Genomic DNA, 19100 nt, shown 5'->3' on the forward strand with positions numbered 1-19100 from the left:
TTGAGGTCACTGTACACCCATCGGGTGCCGCGCGTGACAAAGATGTTTTTGCCTTTTATTTGCAGATTGATAATGTTTTCTTGGTGCTCTTTAAAAAAAAGTGCATTTCACCTCTGCTTAGGTAAAGTTCAATATCTAATCACTCTGTAATTAGTAATATAATCTCCCTTATGGCGGGACAGACGTATCCCCATGCGGGTTGGGCACTGGCGCGGTGACATGACTTTACATTAGTCCTTATATGTAATGTCTTTTATTTGTTATTTTTACTTTAAGCGTAGTCATTTTAACGTAGACACTCTAATGCGCTTTTGAGCATTAGTGTGCAAAAGGCGCATTATAATGTTTTTTTAATTATTATTATTATGATTTGTTCTTCTAAGCGCTGGCATTAGCTGGGGAGAAATCTGTGATGGACTAGCATCCCGTCCAGGAGGAATAAAAATAATCTCTGTCGTTTCATGCCACTGAAACCGGATACAAACGCCGGCCTGATGGGCCACACTGACTCATGACAGACTTTACTTTTTTACGAGCAAGCGCTAACAATCGTGCATTTATGTTTTTTTAACCACACAGACGGATCGATCGTGGATAAAAGGCCAGCTAGTCAGCCCTGACAATCAATATGCATTATTACCTAGCGTGTGACCTTTATTGATCACCACACACGATGGAGTGGCAACCGTGACACTGGTACTCGGCGAAGGGATTAAAAGCATCGATCATGACCGAGGGGCAAGAGTGGTAACCACTGCATCTATACAGCTGTATACCCGTCGGACGTCATGTGCTGTCATCAGAACTCGCTCAAAACGGACCTGGCATTTATACTTGTACCTGCGCGTGAGCTAATTCGATCATCGCTCCTCTTCTAGTGATGGGTCAGTTTTACGGACGCGCAGTGCGAGCACTTCGTGTGACACGAGTTGAACATCAGCCGCGGAGGGAAATTGATCTGTTTTGACGGGATTGAGGTGCATGTGACCCCGTTAACTTGTTGAGTTATTCGAGCGGCAGTATCTCAAACTAAAGGACAATAAAAAGGTTCATCTTCTGACTTTATTACAAGGTTAACGCGGACTTGTATTTGTGTGGTGAGGAAGTGTTAGACTTTCTGCGTGTGGCTTAAGTCTGTTTTAGAAAAAAGAACTTGGTTTTCAAGGGGAAACCGCCAATGCACCGAAGATGAATGCGGATTGTCTGTTTGACGAGTGGAAGTACCTCAGACTAAGCAGTGGATACTGAGAGACCATCTTCAGACTTGTAGTAAGGTTAACTTTTATTGGTGCTCTGTGGAGGTGCGGCACTTTACTGCGTCTGGGTTTGGAAAGAGAAATCGTCAAAATGCTCCAAAATGAATCTGAATTGTCCCACAAGATTCCCACATCCTCCACGGTTCATAACCTCGGTGATTTTTACGTACTTCCTTCTGATTACCGAGAATCTCCTTTTTGTTCACGGAGCGAGCGGAGACCTACCGATCTCAACGCCGGGGGACCCGGCGTGGCAGGACCCGGAGCTCGCTGGGCTCTGGCTCGGTAGCGACGCCGCTCCGTACGACCCCGCCCGGGCGAGCTTCAACAGAAAAGGGGACTTCTACCTCGGAGGTTTGTTCGACATGCACTCGGAGCGGTACGGGGAGTGCCAGAAGATCAACCCTAGGGGTGTGCAATGGATGTACGCCATGGTGTACGCTATCGAGCGTATCAACGCCAGACAGGACCTGCTGCCCAACATCACGTTAGGTAAGTGTTACACGAACGAATCCTTTCTGAAATATTGCTAAAGTTAGGGAGCCTGGGGGACACGCCCCCCAGCTTGAGGTCATTGAACCCCCACCGAATCCTTTCTGAAATATTGCTAAAGTTAGGGCGCATGGGGGACACGCCCCCTACCCCAGCTTGAGGTCATTGAACCCCCACCGCTTTTGCCCCCGCTGTAAAGAATTTGAACTCTTTATCGTAAAAAAAAAAAATTGAGTGCGTTCACCAGAACCCGAAGCCCCTTATACATGCAAATTGGACCACATTTTCGCCTCTGTCTATGAAGACGAACAGATTCCATTGCTCAAAACGTAGAATTTAGTGGATCAATGATCAGAAGCGTAAATCCCGGGGATGAGGATATCCCCCCCCCCCCATTTTTGTCCAGGGAGTGGGGAATTTGATCAAACCCCTCCCCCCCCCCCACACACACACACACACTTTTTAGTGTTATAAAGTAAAAGAAAATGTTGATTTTGAGGTATTTTTCCAACTCCCCAACAACCAAAATGTATTCAATAGCATTGAAAACGGAGAAAAAAAGATGTTTTAAAGTTGAAGGCTTATAAGCGCGCAAATATGCATGACTTGTACATCTGTATCGTGAACAGCGCCCCAAGTGTAGTGTGGTGTCCAGCCCCCCCCCCCCTTTCGAATTTCCGCGACCGGGCAATTTTTAGATTTAATCTTGGTCTTCCATCCCCCCTCGCCTGCACAGATTTACGCCACTTCTGCATGCCCCATGTGACAGCTCCCATGACTTGATGATTCCAATTTCCATCTCAAATTTCAATCATTGAACGCACTGTTTTTCTAAGCATGCAAAAAGCCACGTTTAGACCATTATCATGTTGCGGCCATTGTGATTTTTTCCCCATTCAAATCAACTTAACCAAAGCGAGGCTGGAAGGAAAATAGTCTGGTTCCTTTTTGCACAAAAAAATATCATTCAGTGCTGTTATTGGGTACAGGGAACATGACTGCAATGGTGGCAGCATGATAAAGGTCTATACAAGTTACAACTGCAGCAGTAGACCTAACAGTATTTGTATTCGTTTTGCTTTTTTAAATAATGTTTGAGTAATTAATCTTTATGTGTTCTTAATTATAACTTCTTAATTTTTAGGGACATACATTGTATGTTTGTTTTTATACTTTTCTAATTATTTTCAACATTTCTTTCGTACTGAAGTGTCTGTGTTTGTTTATACATGTACCTGAACCTTTCATTTCGGTGTTGTTTTCCTTTTAGCGCACTTTTTTTTTTTAGTGTAACCGTTATTTTACCGAGAGACTTGATTTGTTTTTGTTGCCGGCTTAATTTTATCTTTTCTTAGAGTTTGCTTTTGTGTTAAGTGCATATCATTTCATTGATTTTTTTCCCTTCTTTTTCTTTATTAAGCCTTCGATTTTGTAAAATTTATATTAGTTTATTTTAATGTAGGGCCCGAATGAAAACCACCTTTTTGATGTTTGGGTTTACCCTTGATAAATAAAGGTATAAATTTAAAAAAACCAGTAAATATAACTGGCAACCATAAGCAGTTACGAGTAGTTTATTATTGCAACAATAATCAATGAAATAAGAGATACGTAATTTTAATGCTTATTTTGCTGAAGAGTTAAATCATTCTATTGATTAGCTTCTTTGCTTTGCAATTCCATAATTGTGATGCATCCACCGCCGACTAGGGTAACCAACTAACCATTAACCGAGTGCCTGTCATTAAACGAACGGTTTCCTGCGCTTGATGCATCGCCATGCATCGCTGCTTCATTACTAACGAAACACAAGGGCACGGTTTTATTGAAATCCGAGGGGAAACTGATCCTCCTGGCTCGGCCGGTTCAAAATTGAAACAGTAAGAACAATAAATTCTGCAAATAAAAGCCATTTCAAAATCTTATCAAAATCCCTGACTTTGCGTAGGCCCCCTACAACCTAAATAATAGGAAATGTCAATAGGTAGTGACAGTTCTTAAAATTTCAATACAGTTTTTATGTGAAGGCTTGCTTTAAAAATATCTATACAGGCTTATTTTTCGAGGACGTTTTTAAATCAAGTTCTAAATTAATCTGTAGCGCGCATTCAAACTGTAAAGGTTTAGTCAAAAGAAAGCGACCTGGATTAATGCTTTTTGTTCTTAAAAAGCAATCCAATGTTATACACGAATGAAGAATATTTTAAAAGAGCATTTTCTACCAATCATCTGAAAAAAAAGAATAACTGAAATGTATACATGCCATCAGAAATTATGCATGTGTATATTAAGAACTAATTTTGTATAGATGTCCTTGGAATACCATTGGATGCTATTGAATAACAGATTACACACCCGCATTAAAATACAAATGGATTTCAATCATTTGAGTCAAGACTGAAACATCATTTTTACTGTCAGATTTTGTGTTTTGAAAATGAGGAACAAGTCCACTCCTTTTTCTTAAATATCGGTGGCGATTTTTTTGTGTGTTTTCCTTTGCAAGTTTTCGTTCACTTAAGGACGTGGGAGCACGTCCATGTTTCATTGTATTTAATGAATATTCATCAGTTCGTAGAACGGTAAATGATCAGTGGTGGACAGCTGAATTTGGTAATTTTTGTAATGAAAAAAAGTCATAACTTGGGAATAGAGTATGTAAATTGAGAGAAATTTGCGAATTTACTAGTCAATAACATGTACTTTATGGCTATGTTTTTTACGAAATAGGGCGAGCCACTTTTTTTTAATTTTGACTCACTATGTACTGTGCAAATCGTCTAAAAGAAATTTCCCTAAATTATTAAATCGGTAAAATAAAAATACACTTTGTTCTTTGAAAAGTGGAACCAATTTCTTTCTTGACATGGCCTGTTATTAAAAACCACTGTTTGTTAGTGTCAGTTTATTTTAATAAAGTGTATAGCCGATTTGAAAAACCGTGCACTTAATTAATCAAGTACACCAATGATGATCAAATCAGACAGAGGTTGATGTCAAAGAAGGAGCTATCGAACCGCGGCCACTCGTACATAGTTCCCTAGGGGCAGGGTCACAATCAACGTGAATAACAAATCTCGTTTATAAAGGAACCAGTCTAAATGTGACATCCGTCTTGTGCCGAGTTGAGAGGATTTTGTGTATTATGATAAGGATGGGCGCAGTTCGTGTCTCTTTTTAGTAATTGATAAATGCCTTTGATGTACTTTTCTAGACTTAATATCTGGCGTTCGACGAATTTCAAGGACAATTCGAAGGATGTGAAAGAGGTTTATTCATTTATTCCGTTTCGCAGCCTTTTTGCCTTAAGTGTTCATCACTATATTTTTTCATTTTCACTACGTCGCTATACTTCATCACATTCAACGAACATTTTAGTCGTCCTTGGTCAATTTAGTAGCAGCACTTTCTACTGAGAGCACGTTGCATCCTGACGCCACTTTTTTTTATCATACATTATCTCAAGAAGGTCAGTCATTGCAAAAATGTTGAAAAGACATGAATCAGGTGACTGAGAAACACTTCTAATTTTGTTAGAAAACGCAACCGACTCCCCGTAGACTTTGTACACAACCACAGAAGTGGCACCAGGACACAACATTCTTTCCCGTTCCATGACCAGCTTTATAGGCCTGCCTTGACCCGTGTTTCGTTCGCCAAGGATCAGTGAGTTTTACAGCACCTGATGCTCATAATAAATTCTGTTTATTATCTTTTACGGGGAAAAAATTGTTTCCGGTTTTACCAAGCAGCACTTAGGGTTATAAAGTATGTCTCGTCTTCCTCTTGAGACCACTACAGTCTCATCCCTCATCGCCTTCTAATGAACAAATCTTGTCGCCCTTGTCTCAACTTAATGATTAATGTTCCGTTAAGCATGTGGCGTCGCTTTCTGACTCGCCATGGCGCGTTTTGGCCACTAGCCGTGCCTAATGGGCTACGACGGCAAAAGCGCGTGACTTTTTTGAGTGCCCGTCCGCGCGGTATTCGAAGCTTCAAAAACGGTCCAAATTCCAATTCCTTTTCCCCTCCTACGTACTTCGGATGATTTCAGAAATCTCCTCTTACGGGTAATAAGGGAATGAATGTGTGCTTAGCCGGTTTTAAACACTATGTTTAAGAACGGTTTGGAGTCTGGATGCTGATAATGACCCGAGCCGAGGGCGAGGGTCATTATCAGCATTCAGACTCCAAACCGGTCTTAGACATAAGGTTGATTACCGGCCAACCAAAGATTTATTCCAATTTATAAATACTCAGTCAAAAAAACCAAAACGTTCGGTCCAAAAATTAAAACAAGTCGAAAAATGATATATTTCCAACGATTTTGTTCAATAATTTTACATCGTTTTTCGAAACACCGCCATGTAATTTGGTGTCCCTCTCGCGAGTAGTCGTAAACAACCCCTTATGGAGATTGGCGCGCGCGTCCAGCGTCGCGCGTATTGCGCGTATTGCGCGATGTGGCGCAGAACGCAGCTGTGCCGGTAGAGTGTGAATTTAGGACTATGCAATACTGCCTTACTTGTAGTTTTGCGCATGCTTAGGTGAGGACTGTGAACGTTCAACCAAAAAAACGGTAAAAGGCACAGAATTTCATAGAGTCCAAATTCCATGTGACACCGATAAAGTGTTTACGACCAGCCAGCCGCTGTTTTGTTAACAGTATAAGGCCGGCCACGTGACGGGCTCTCAACCTATAGGAAAGAGTAGACTGTCTTAGGTATTTATGAATTGGATTTAAAAGACGTAAGTATTTAAGTCGAGTTTGGTTGTCTGCCAGCTGTAATGGCTTGAAATTATTTACAACATTAGTAAAGAAATAATATGGGAAACAAATGGACGTGTTAAAAAAACTATGCAATAAAACTCACCGAATCCCATTGCAATATTGTCGTTGTGCTTGTGGATTTATCGTAATTTATTTGGGTTCCTCTTATTCTGTATTGGGGTTCAGTTGTCATCTTAGTTATATCGGTAGTGTTGGTGTAGAGTCCATCACAATAAATTGGAAAAAATAACCATAGACACCCACAGCCAAATTGCATGGGTTTCTTGACGGAATCATATTGACCTTTTTGAAAAATTCATGACTTCCATTCTTTTTTACCGTGTTCCGTCTTGCCCTTGTTACTACTTCCTAAGTGCATAATGACCAGTCAACCATTTAATCTCCCGCACTTTAAACCAATGCCACATCATAAGCCGGTATAAATATTTAATCCCATATTAATTTCTAAATTTATCGGTGTTTACTCTACGGTCTCATCTGTGTTGATATGACCGCCACGCGGCACGTGTCACTAGGAGAAAAATTAACCACCATCACATCTAAATGATAGCAATCAAAGCAATATCTCCTTTGTAAATATTTCATTTTGAGACAGGAAAAGCCTACCGGCCATCTGGTGCCCGTTTGAGCTTGTAAATTTGCTACGGGTCCTTGGGTGTTGATAGCTAAAGTATTTGGTTGATATTGAACTGCATGCTCCTCCCCCTATTAAAACAAACATCATTTACTTCATTTCCACTGCGCATGCGCACATCAAGTGTTGAAGACTTTTCACTGTTCTAAAGTAAAGTCCGTCACGAGCCAATGTGGCCCATCAGGCCAGCGTTTATCTTCGGTTTCAGTGGCATGAAACCACTGAAAATATTTCTATCCCCTGGATGGGATGCTAGTCCATCGCAGGTTACTCCCCAGCAATTGACGGTACCAATTTATATACTCCTGGGTGGAGAGAGGCAAGTGGGGTGAAGTGGCTTGCCCAAGGACACAACAATGTTTATTTTTACTTCATATTTGTTTACTTCTTATTATTTTAACTGGATAGCCCATTCAGTGGAATCCACTGGTCTCCCATGGGGCCCAGTACAGAGAAGACCATGTAATGAACTTACAGGATTTTTAGATGTGGGAGGAAAAACCCAGAATAATATTTCTGATGAAAACCCAAGGAATCAGGTAGGGACTGAAAACCCAATCCACATATTGGCCCAGGCAGGAATCGAACCCGGATCACAGCGGTGGAAGGCGAGGAAAGTACCACTACACCAACCCGACTCCCCTCAGTTTTTGATTAACACGGAAAATAAATGCTCTTTAGTCTATTGGATTTGAAAATGAACCTGCTATTTTGCAGTAAGAAGGATGATAGAGAATTGGGGATATTGGGTATAAAATAAAGACAAGGCAATCCCAGAGAAGATGGTCGCAGAGTGCACGAATTTGCGACGTGACAGAGTCCTTGTTTTAATAACAGGTGAAGTCTCGGCTTTGGTTTCCATATGGTGGTTCTGTATTGACGTTATGCGTAGCGGCCATCTATGTTTGTGCCTTCCACTTAGTTTGTCTATTGTGCCCGGGTATCCCACTCGACGCCATCAGCTTTTGTCTTTTAATAAGGCTTAATGCGGCATTGCATAATCAGTCTTTTCTTTCTCTATTTTTTGTTTCAATAGGTCTATTGATGCTCCGTATTCAAATGATGTAGTAGTCTTTTCGCAAGCAGTGATTTTTCGTTGATTAAGATGTGTATTTTGCTTTCCTTAAAAATCTGAGTTTTTAGGAATAAGGGAGACCTATGGAAATGAAGCCAGCAAAGTCAATGCTCCCTTCCATGTGATAAATAGGGAGATACTTTTTTATTCACGATTATTGATTTGCTCTTTATCAGTATGATTCACGTTCAATTTTCATGGCAAAAAGAAAGCAACGAATATTCCTTTTTTTAAATGTAGCCCAGTTGATTGATAATATGGTGAGTTTTATTGGAATCTTATTTTGAGTATATCTTTTCGGGGTATCACTTTGGGAAAACTTACATAATGGAAATTTTAGACATTGTATGCCACTATAGCGCCAGAATATGTTGATAAAATGTCGCCAACACGCGAAGACTAGTGGATGTCTCACACTGCGCATGTGCAGCAAGTAACCCCCAAGTGACTACACCGGCAATAGGCTGTCAACATGCTTAGAGGGCATCTTTTGTTATTTTAATTCAGTAACAATAAATGCCCAAGAGGTTCACTCCTGCATATCTGCGCAAAACAAAGGCATTGCCCTCTAAGATGGCTGTCAGGCATAAGGTCTACAAGGAGGGGATGATTTCACAGCGAACAGTTTATCCCAGTCACCGCTGGTTAATACGCATCCGCAGTTGTATGTATAAAACTTGCAATTACGATTTGGCCCATTGGAGCATGAAACTAACACTACTTCGATATTCTGCAGAGGCTCCTCAAAAATTGCTCAGAACCTCTCGTGGGATCGTGTATCCATCTTGAACAGATACGCACCGTGCATTGGCCACCTGCTTGTCGCAACTGATCGAACTGCTTTTTTATCAAAACAAAATACGGCCCGGTTTGATCTGGCAAGTGTAATAATAGTTGAGATGCAGAAGTCTTGAAACCATTATCTCTGCCGTCGATATCTAATTTCACGGGAGATAGCATGCGCAGTCGTGTGCAGCTTTAAGACCAGGCAAGATCTGACAAATATGAAGTGGTTTTCAAATTCTCGGACAAAATCTGATAAGTCAGTAACTGCGCACCAACATTTAACTGGCCTGGGTTCAATTTTGGTAAAAGAATCGTGCGTTATTGAGACGTCACACTTGACATTTGGGCCACGCTACTTCTCACTTCTTTGCCATACTCTAGTCTTTAAATGCTTCTCTCTGCAATTTCAAATGCCAATAAAAGTGGGCAGCAAAAAGTCAAGATCAATTTAAAGCAGAGCAAAGGACTATTAGGTTTGCACTTTGGAAGAGATGTGCAGTGGACGCACATTACTTGCCTGTCATTTAATATTTCTACTGAGATCGTTTGATCTGCGGTTAACCTCAATACGGTTTATGGTATTTTAAATTCTGCTGATAAACATCTTGTCGTTTTCGCGCTCCATATATGTCACTCGCATTCTGGAAACGGGAAATTACGAGATCAAATTGACGTTGTGACATTTGTGGTTTACCATAAAATACGGGCCTGGTGGACGTTTTACAGTACAGGGTGAGTCAGAACGATCTGGACCCAAATTAAAAAGAAACAATATATGTAGCAATGATCAAAACAAATGAAAATGAGATATGTCATAGGCTGGTATTTTTGGACATATTTGGTAAAAGTTTCATGTATATCCATTGTACCATTTTGAAGAAAAGCGCGAGCAAAGAACACACTCTAAAAACACTCTGACCACGGTTCCAGGGTTCAACAAATTTATTGAAATCGTGTACTGATGTGAAGCAGTGTGAAATGTAAAAACCTATAAGTCATGGTGACTGACTCACTTGAAGATATTGACACCTTTAAAAAAGGCAAAACCAATTCCGTGTGCAGACTGGAAAATGAGCCACTTCAATGAAAATGGCATAACTCCTCACCATAGCCGCTAATTTGAAAAATTCAAAATTCCTGTGGAAAACAAGGTAATACCCATTCATTATGAAGCACTCCTACTCTATTTGCCACCAAAAATACATTGGTCTAGATCATTCTGACTTGCAATTGTAAGCCTAGGGGTCTGCTTATACGCAGGCGCAGACATTTTGTGGAGATCAATTACCGTCGGTCACGATGCACGTTTCTCTTCCGGAATGCCATTTAGCAAATAAATTAAATTTTAACAACGTTATATACACCCTTGACGTTCTCGACCGTAAGCGTTTCAAGGAAATGGGTTTTTTTTTTGTTCGGCGGAGCGTTTTCCGCCAGGAAGGTTATGTTTTCATCCGGAATGCCATTTAGCAAATAAAGTAAATGTTAACAACAAACAATCTTGGCGTTCTCGACCATAAGCGTTTAAAGGACTTTTTTCGGCGGAGCGTTTGTTGCCAAGAAGGTTATGTTTTCACAGGATGTTATTTGGTTTTTTTTGGTTGGCTGGTTTGTCTGTGAACAAGACAGCTCAAAAAGTTATGGACGGATTTGCGTGAACAATTTTTAGGGGTGGTCCTTGGTACAAGTACAAATCGATTACATTTTGGAAGTGATCCGGATCTGGGTCTGGATCCAGGCTTTTTTTTAAAGATTCTTCACCATTTATGCGAGTATTTCGTTTGGGCGTACTGACATTATGGCGGGGAATTGTTTAGTCTTGAAGAAGGTTTGCGCTCTCTGAGTACTTACTAGTTTTTTATGGGTTCAATCTCTGCCGGAGATAAAAGTACAGATATTATCCTTGTGCCTTAATGCAAACAAAAATGGCAATTCACTTTAGTTATACCACGTAGATTGCCACCTGTTGATGACTATAGAAATATAACTTGTTTTGCCTTTGGCATGTGGACATGTGTTTTTTTGTATATGGAAAAAAAATCTTCGCATTTTGTTAGCTCGGAATTTCAAAGAACAGCATTCAAAGTTGAATGCTATAGAAATCAGAATGATGTACGGGCTACGATAGTGGGGCATATAGGGAATATATTCGGGGAATTGTGCCTTTAATGATACAGGCTTGCGATGTGGCACACAGTCAGAGTATGCCTTAAGAAAGATATTTGGCTATAGGGTCATCGCAGATTTGTCCTTTGAAAAAAATATAGGTAGAATAACAGGCACATTTTTCAAAATGGTTGCCATTGCTTGTTTTCTACTTTTTTTTTTTCAAAGGACAAATCTGCGATGGCCCTACAGCCAAATGTCTTTCTCATAACATACTCTAACTGTGCGGCATATGCCATCATCAAAGGCACAACCCCGTCACCTATATGCCGTACTATATACGAGGGTTCATTCAACCGTCATTCGGAATATCATTCCACACTCGTGGATTTTATTGAATTTCGACGGGCAAAGTGCGAACGCATTCTTAGAGTTAAATTACTGTGAACTGTTGAATTACTGTGAAACCTTAAACGAAACGTAATGTAATTCGATCGAGTGCGCTCTCCCTTTGCAAAGTTCACATGTTTACACCCAGCACATTCACCTGTATTCTTTTTTATTATTTTTCTTTTTTTTATCAAAAGTATGGCATTACCGAATCAATAATTTTGTGCATTGGCGTCCGTTCCTTTCTTTGTTCGGTTCGTCGTCACCCACGATATTTAAACCACTAAGGTTTTAAAGTAATTTAAGTTGCAATTTATTTTGTCATAAATCGTTAGTCCATATTTAACTATCGTATTTAAGGTGACATGTATGGCATTTACGTCGGAAGTGGACTAAATTGACTCCGTGCCGTAACACGCCCTCAGCGGTGGAAATGCAACAGATTACTGTCCTTGAAGGACACGTTGAGTGCCATTTCGAGTTAAACTATTACTCTCATCAAACTACTTGATATATTATTGCAATCAAATTCTGTTTAATCGTAAATCTGTGTTCATGCTCAAGTAGCAGGTTCAGTTCAATCTGTATTCAGAGCCTTTGCCTCTGTCCCTAAGCACGCTTCTTTACCATAATTGTTTCCCTCCGCTGCAATACTGCTAATACGCAACTACAAGAGGCTGCAGCAGTTTGTTAATCTCTGCACACACAAAAGCAACTTTATTTATTTAATTCCTATTTAACTGGGTAGCCTATTCATTGGAATTCACTGGTCTCCAATGGGGCCCAGAAAAGAGAAGACAATGTGAAGAAATTACACAGTTTTAGAGGTGGGAGGAAAAGCCCCGAAAAAAATGTTTTGAGGAAAACCCACGGAATCAGGTAGGAACTGAAAACCCAATCCCGTGTTGGCCCAGGCGGGAATCGAACCCAGGTCACAGTGGTGGAAGGCGAGGAAAGTACCGCTACGCCAACCTGACTCCCCAGTCATTTTACTCGGAGTCATTTCACTTCAGTGGCTCTAGAGCGCCACCTGCTGTTCATTCACCGAGTCCACGATGGAAGAAACTATTGACCCAGGAAGAAAACAGCAACCTGAGATCAGAAACACTTTCATATCTTTATCACATTTTTTGGCAGGATTCCAAATCAAGGACACGTGTGCCAACCCCAACGTGGCCGTGACGTCATCGCTAGACTTCATCACCAGCTCCTCCAATCTCGGCGCCTGTGACAATAAGTAAGTGTGACCGTGACAGAGAGGCGGGAAAAAATCGCCAACTCGAGTGAAATAATAGTTGGCATTTATTGATTCAAGGGGTCCCTTCGGGTGGTGACAAGCTAATGTAACGTGCCTCTCAAAAAGCTGGGAAAATAACGCATAGAGTGCAGAACTCTCAGGTGTGTTTGTGCGGTGTTTTCTTTATGTTTTTTAAACGATACAATTTCTTACTCTTTTAGTGTATATTTCGGTGTTTTCTTTTTTTTGAAAGGATACGTTTCTTACTCTTTGAGTGTTTATTTCAGTCCCTGCTGGATTTCGCCTGTTTTTCTGAGGAATTTCGACCAATCGTTTTCCTTTCAAAGCTGCACATTTCTCCGTCTTCCTGGCTATTGGGGATTTCAGGCTTCCGAATTACAGATAGTTGCAAACGTTTGACAATCCATGGTTTTATTACAAGAAAGATTTTTTTTGGAAAGGGGTGATGCATCGCACATAGGTGAACATGCACCTTCATACACAACGCAAACGATGTCAGTCTGGCAATTTGGTAGTTCGTTCGTGTTTGTACAACAGATTGGTGATAAGATTGTTCAGTTTGATGATGAAGGCATGACATTTGGCACACAGTCAGAGAATGTCATGGGAAAGATATTGAGCTGTAGGGCGATTGCAGATTTGTCCTTTGAAAAAATATCATAGAATAAAAAAAAATTCAAAAGTTTCAAAATGGCGGCCATTGCATGTTATTCTATAATATTTTTTTCAAAAGAAACATCTGCGATGGCCCTATAGCCAAATATCTTTCCCATGACATAATCTGACTGTGTGCCAAATTTCGTGCTTTTATCATCAAATGAACAATTCAATCATTTTGTGAACCAATCTGCCTGACGATGTGTTATGTGGTTATTTCTGAAACATCTGCTGGCAGTTGAAAACGAGCTGCTCAAAATACACGGAATCATTAGTCTGAAGTGTTATTTTTATGTTTGCTTTTTATATTTGTCTTTAAAAAATTTACCTTAGGGGCCTATTTCTGCAGCGGACTATAATAGCATGTTTTGAAAGATCGATATTTGAACATGACGCAGAAATCTGCGGGTAGATTATTTCCCTGTGTGAATTTAACAAATAAATGCACGAGAAACAGCCGTTAATTACAAGCCCAGATCAAACAGCCGTCGTTTGACGATAGACTCGCGCGAAGAAATTCCAAACGAAAGTCACTCAAATATCTATACTTTAAATTCTGGAGCTTAAGTAACAAGTCCAAACTGGTACTCCGATTCCCACGAAGACGCCACAGTTTACTGCACGGTGGCAAGACACAAAAGTTGACTTGTCACATGCTATAAAAAGCCACAAATGACCTCCATCCTTGCAGCTCTATGTCATTTAATGCCGTGGACAGCCTGGGACGCCTGGTGGCCGTCGTGGGTCCGGCGACAAGCAACGCTGCCGTGTCTGTGGCTAGTCTATTCCAGCTGTTCAAGCTACCGGAGATCAGCTACTCGGCCACCAGCGAACTCCTCAGCGAGACGCGTTACAGGTAGGCATGCAGGGTACCAGTGGTATAGGCTTAGCCATTACAACTTAAACTCCTTACAGTGGCCTTTACTGAAGTAATTATGTCATAGATTTGTCAGTGGTAGGAATTCCTTGAGTCTGTTTGTTGGTCGTAACTTTATATGTTCTACCCGGTACTGTGTCGATGTTGTGTATATGCAATGGAATTTTGATAATTTTGGAGACGCAAACTGGAACCCCAATTTTGACAGTCAAACGTGTTGCGTGTTCTAACTAACAAGGTACCTGAAACACCAGACATAGTGCAATTTCCTGACACTTACAGTACGGCATTGCAGAAATAGGTTACGTCTCATAAATGTCATGTGATATTAGGAATCACCACGCCCTGAAAGCTCTGTCGTATTTTGAAGTTAAACCTTCTTTTTAACCAACAACAGAATATTGATCATCTACGTTATTAAACTTTAATAACTTGGTACACGTTTGTGGATACACCATGCTCAAAAGATATGACAGTTAAGAAACATACGTTGTCTTGAAATTTTTCAAACGACGATCTGAGCAGCGCATACATAATATTGAATTTCAGTCAACTTTGGTTATTCATCAAAGAAGGATCCCTCTTTTTTAGATTTCGTCTCTTGCACAAAGTTCTCCCAAGTTGTAATCACCACCAAAGCCTCAAGTCACGTTTGAACCTTAATCGGTTAATTGCATTCCGTGCTCCACAGCTTCTTCACCCGGGTGGTACCCAGCGACAGCTACCAAGCCGCCGCCCTGGCCGATATAGTGTCTCACTTCGGCTGGTCCGTGGTAGCCACGCTCTACACGGACGACCTGGCCTACGGGTTGGCTGGGCAGGAGCGGTTCCTGCAACACGCTGCGGAGAAGGGCATCTGCGTGGCGTACGAGAACAAGATCAGCAGCAGCAGCACCTTGGAAGATCTGCTTGAAATTCTGGAAGATTTGAGGTAAATGTGTTTTCTGACATGATGTTGATACACGTGGCTGTGGCCCAACCCAACAAAAAATGTGTCACAAGTCTCCAGAGTTACCTTTGAGTAACATGCCTTTTCTCTTACCAGATCCTGCAACGTGGATATCAAAATGAAACAGTCAACTCACATTAAAGACTTAGCACCAGTGATATATCGATAATGAACAAGCTCGAAATAATGTCGGAAGCTGCGGGCCAATGAGTTTGTGTGCATGCATATGCCCTGTGACTGTGCCATGTAATTTCAAAATACAAACTTTAGTGACCTCGATAATGCAACTCTGTCCTCCCTCCCTGGATACCCATTAAAGTGACCCATGGCCGGAGTTGGCCATGGTGATGTAAAGTGCACAGGTGTGCATTCCAACGTATGTTTATACAAATGAACGACTAAACGGAGAGACAGGACGATTGCAGAGCTGCCGTCAGCAATGAAAAACACCTTGCTTTCTACTGAGGATGGAAAGTTACAAGTGATGTCTCAAAGACTCATTTTGTAAGATCCGCCCGCAAAAGTCAATGCTTGAATGATGAAGGTGCTTGACACATGAGACGAAACAGCAGCGATGGAGATTAAAGTGTGGCAGAGCGGGTAGGTTTTGTGACGCGTGATTAGTTGGTGAGAGGTTCTAATCCAGCTGTTGGCCATAGTGTTGTGGCCTTAGACAAGCCAGCTTAACTGTATCTCATCTTTTCATCTCCTCACTAGAGTTTATAAATATCGGCAGTAGTTAAAGAGCAAGCTCTGATGGACTGGCATCCCATCCATGGGAATAGAAATAGTCTCAGTCATTCCATGCAAAGGGAACTTTTGTCCTTGTTCGTATAAACTTAACTTAATACATTTATGATATTAAAATGATTTTTGGTTTGTTTTCAGAGGTTACCCAAACGTCAAAGTGATAGTGGCCTTCGCCAACGAGTCTCCAATGCTGAAGCTGCTCGAGGTCTTCGCTGAGCAAAACGTCACCGGGTACACGTGGATTGGCACGGACGCCTGGACCGCCTCGCCCGCCCTCACCGCTGACCCAGGGATAGCCAAGGTCACGCAAGGCATGCTGGGACTGCGGTACAGCACCAGGGAAGTCGTGGGCTTCCTCGACTATCTACAGAGTCTATCTCCGTGGGAGGGAACCAGTTACCAAGACCCGTTCCTACTCGAGTACTGGGAACAAGCTTTAGCGTGTCACGTGTTCGAAATCCCGCGTGAGTATCGAGCGTACAGCGAGACTTGCGTCGCGAATGAGACATTAACCGAGAGCGACACCTTATTCGCGGGCAAATTCGTCTCCACCATTTTGGACGCGGTGGAAGTGGTCGCCATGGCCCTGCACGCGGCCCTTAAATGCGATGAGTCGCAGTGCGAGGGAAAATCTGATGAGGTCGACCGCGAGGAGATCTTGGCTCTCATGAAAAACGTCAATTTTACCGGTGCGTCCGGTTACAACATCGAATTGACGGATGGAGGAAATTTAGGATCTGGTGCCACTTACGATGTGTTCAATCTCAAGCCTTCGAACTCGTGTGCGAGTGAAATGATGGTAGAAAAGATTGGATTTTGGAACCAAAAGGAGGGGTTCAGGATTCGTGACAACATAAGTTGGCACAGCAAAAACTCCTGTTACGTAGGAACGATACCTTCGTCTTTCTGCAGCGCCTCCTGTCGGCCAGGACAGCGCCGAATTCCCAAAGGATTATCCGAGTGCTGCTGGGAGTGCGTGGACTGCCTGGAAGGTCACTACAGCGACCAGGAGGACGCCCTCACATGTTCCAACTGCTCCGGTGAGGAGATAGTCAACACGGACCGGACCGGTTGCGTCCAGCTGCCCGATCTTTATTTCACGCCGAGTAGTCCATTTGGCATAGCCGTCATAATACTATCCGTCCCGGGGATACTCTTGAGCGTAGCCATTGCCGCCATCTTTAGGCATAGACGTCACACGCAGGTCGTGGTGCGCGCATGTGCAGGACACAGCTACGCCATCTTGTCTTGCGCCATCTTTTGCTTCATCTTCTCCTGGCTGCCCTTTCTCCCTTCCAACAACATCGTCTGTGCAATTAAAGCCTGCCTGCAGCTTTTACCAGTCACACTCCTCCAAGGAATACTCCTCATAACCGCCTACATTACCAAAAAGGGACGAAGGTACGTCCAACTCCGGAACAAAGTTTTCATCGGGGCGGGAATCCTTGCCCTATTTTGTGTATTCACTGCCATCTGGTTTGCAGTCGACCTACCAAAGTTGTCCAGGATACCTGACCCGGAGGCAAAAATTGTCTACGTGGACTGCCAAGATGGCGAGGTCTTGGCTCTTGCCTTGTCTTTCCTTTACAGCGTGTTTTTAGACGCTGTTGGCCTTTGCATGGCATATAGGACGCGGGCAAAAGAGGAGAATTTCAGGGAGGGGAAATTCGTCTTCTTCACCTTCATCGTCCACATCATGCTCTGGGTGGCGACTCTTGGAGTTTACTTGGCCATCGGTGGAGGGAAACACTTCCAGTCGTTCATTCTTGCCGAAGGGGTGACGTTCACTGGCTACGTACCCCTGTTCATGCTCTTCGTGCCCAAACTTTACCTGATGAAGACCAAACCCTACGCGAATGAAAAGATGGACGCAAAAGCCAAGAGGAAGGTTAGGGGAAAACGCATCGCTAAAGTCAAAAGCAGAAAAGCTAGACTATCACCAGAGGTATATTTATCCATTTTTTATTACGACCTTCTCAACAAATTATATGTGTGAACATTATATGTGTGAGCTACAGTGCCCATGGCACTTTTGAGGAATCCTTGGTTTCTTTACCGGAAAGAGGTTTTGGGAATTCGATGAATATTAAAGAAGGGTTAACACTGTTTCTTACAGTTTTAAATCCGTATAAACAAATAAAATCAGAACAGAGTTAAGCTCAAAACAAACCAACAAATCGACAATTAATAACAAACTACGAGGGTCTACTGGAAAGCACGTTGGTTGTAAACAGCGAAACACGCCTGTGTTCATAATACAGCACATGGTTTAATGTCTTGTAAAAAAAAATCTCCCTACTTGCCATGAAACGAAAAAGAGGGCGCACTTACCGAACACGTTTTCCCTGGACAGGTTCTCTCGTCGCGAAGGGCGTTGCTAGACAACTGTAACCGTGCTCTGGAGTCCATCAGAGGCGAAAGGACACAGAGCGTCCGATTTGTCAAGATCTGCTCGGAGAGATTAGAAGAAATGAAAGCAAGGTACGCGTGAGTGGGATTGAAAGTTGATTGAAATGTTTCAATTACACTGACTGGATAGCACACGCGCCTATTGCCTGGCACTGAGCATTGAAGCAGCCGTGAACCACTTTAGGGCCCCCAATATGGCCGTCGCTAGGTGTGAATACGCCGACTAAGATTATACACAAGCTTTGTATACGTTTTGGCTTTCCAAAATGGCGCACTATGACTACGGTTTAATCTGTCGACGCGCTATGCAGTCATTTGAATTGGACAACAATGGGTAGTACTGCCCGACATGTTTCATAAGATCGACAGTGGAGAGTAACAGCGCCCTCATTAGGTGGTGTTTCGCAACTGTTCATTTGAACTAGACGCTTGATGGAGTGTGCACTCACTCGCCATAAAGGATTAGCAACTCTACAATTTATTTAAACAAGTTTCCATTATTCAATTTAATAATAATAGTGTTCGTGGTGTCTATACATGTAGACATAGTGTGGAAGTTATTTTTTTCAGATAAAAGGTAAACAAATCACTTAAGAACCGTTATTCTTCGTTGAAAAGCAGACACCAATTTTGGCTGAATATATAAGATGAAAAATGAGAAAAAAACGT

The 19100-nt window shown here is 42.0% G+C and overlaps 1 protein-coding gene across 1 annotated transcript in view; it reads left to right on the plus strand.

Annotated features, from left to right (window-relative positions):
- Positions 1-19100, plus strand: part of LOC119730617 (metabotropic glutamate receptor 8-like) — a 30620-nt gene that overhangs the window by 11056 nt on the left and 464 nt on the right. The window contains exons 2-7 of the mRNA XM_038203603.1: positions 580-1748; positions 12669-12768; positions 14138-14302; positions 15015-15254; positions 16161-17967; positions 18376-18503. Of these exons, the coding sequence (XP_038059531.1) occupies positions 1358-1748; positions 12669-12768; positions 14138-14302; positions 15015-15254; positions 16161-17967; positions 18376-18503 (2831 nt within the window). The 5' untranslated portion in view covers positions 580-1357. The remainder of the gene's footprint in view (positions 1-579; positions 1749-12668; positions 12769-14137; positions 14303-15014; positions 15255-16160; positions 17968-18375; positions 18504-19100) is intronic.

The sequence above is a fragment of the Patiria miniata genome, unplaced genomic scaffold (assembly GCF_015706575.1).
Source record: "Patiria miniata isolate m_02_andy unplaced genomic scaffold, ASM1570657v1 HiC_scaffold_22, whole genome shotgun sequence".
Classification (NCBI taxonomy): domain Eukaryota; kingdom Metazoa; phylum Echinodermata; class Asteroidea; order Valvatida; family Asterinidae; genus Patiria; species Patiria miniata.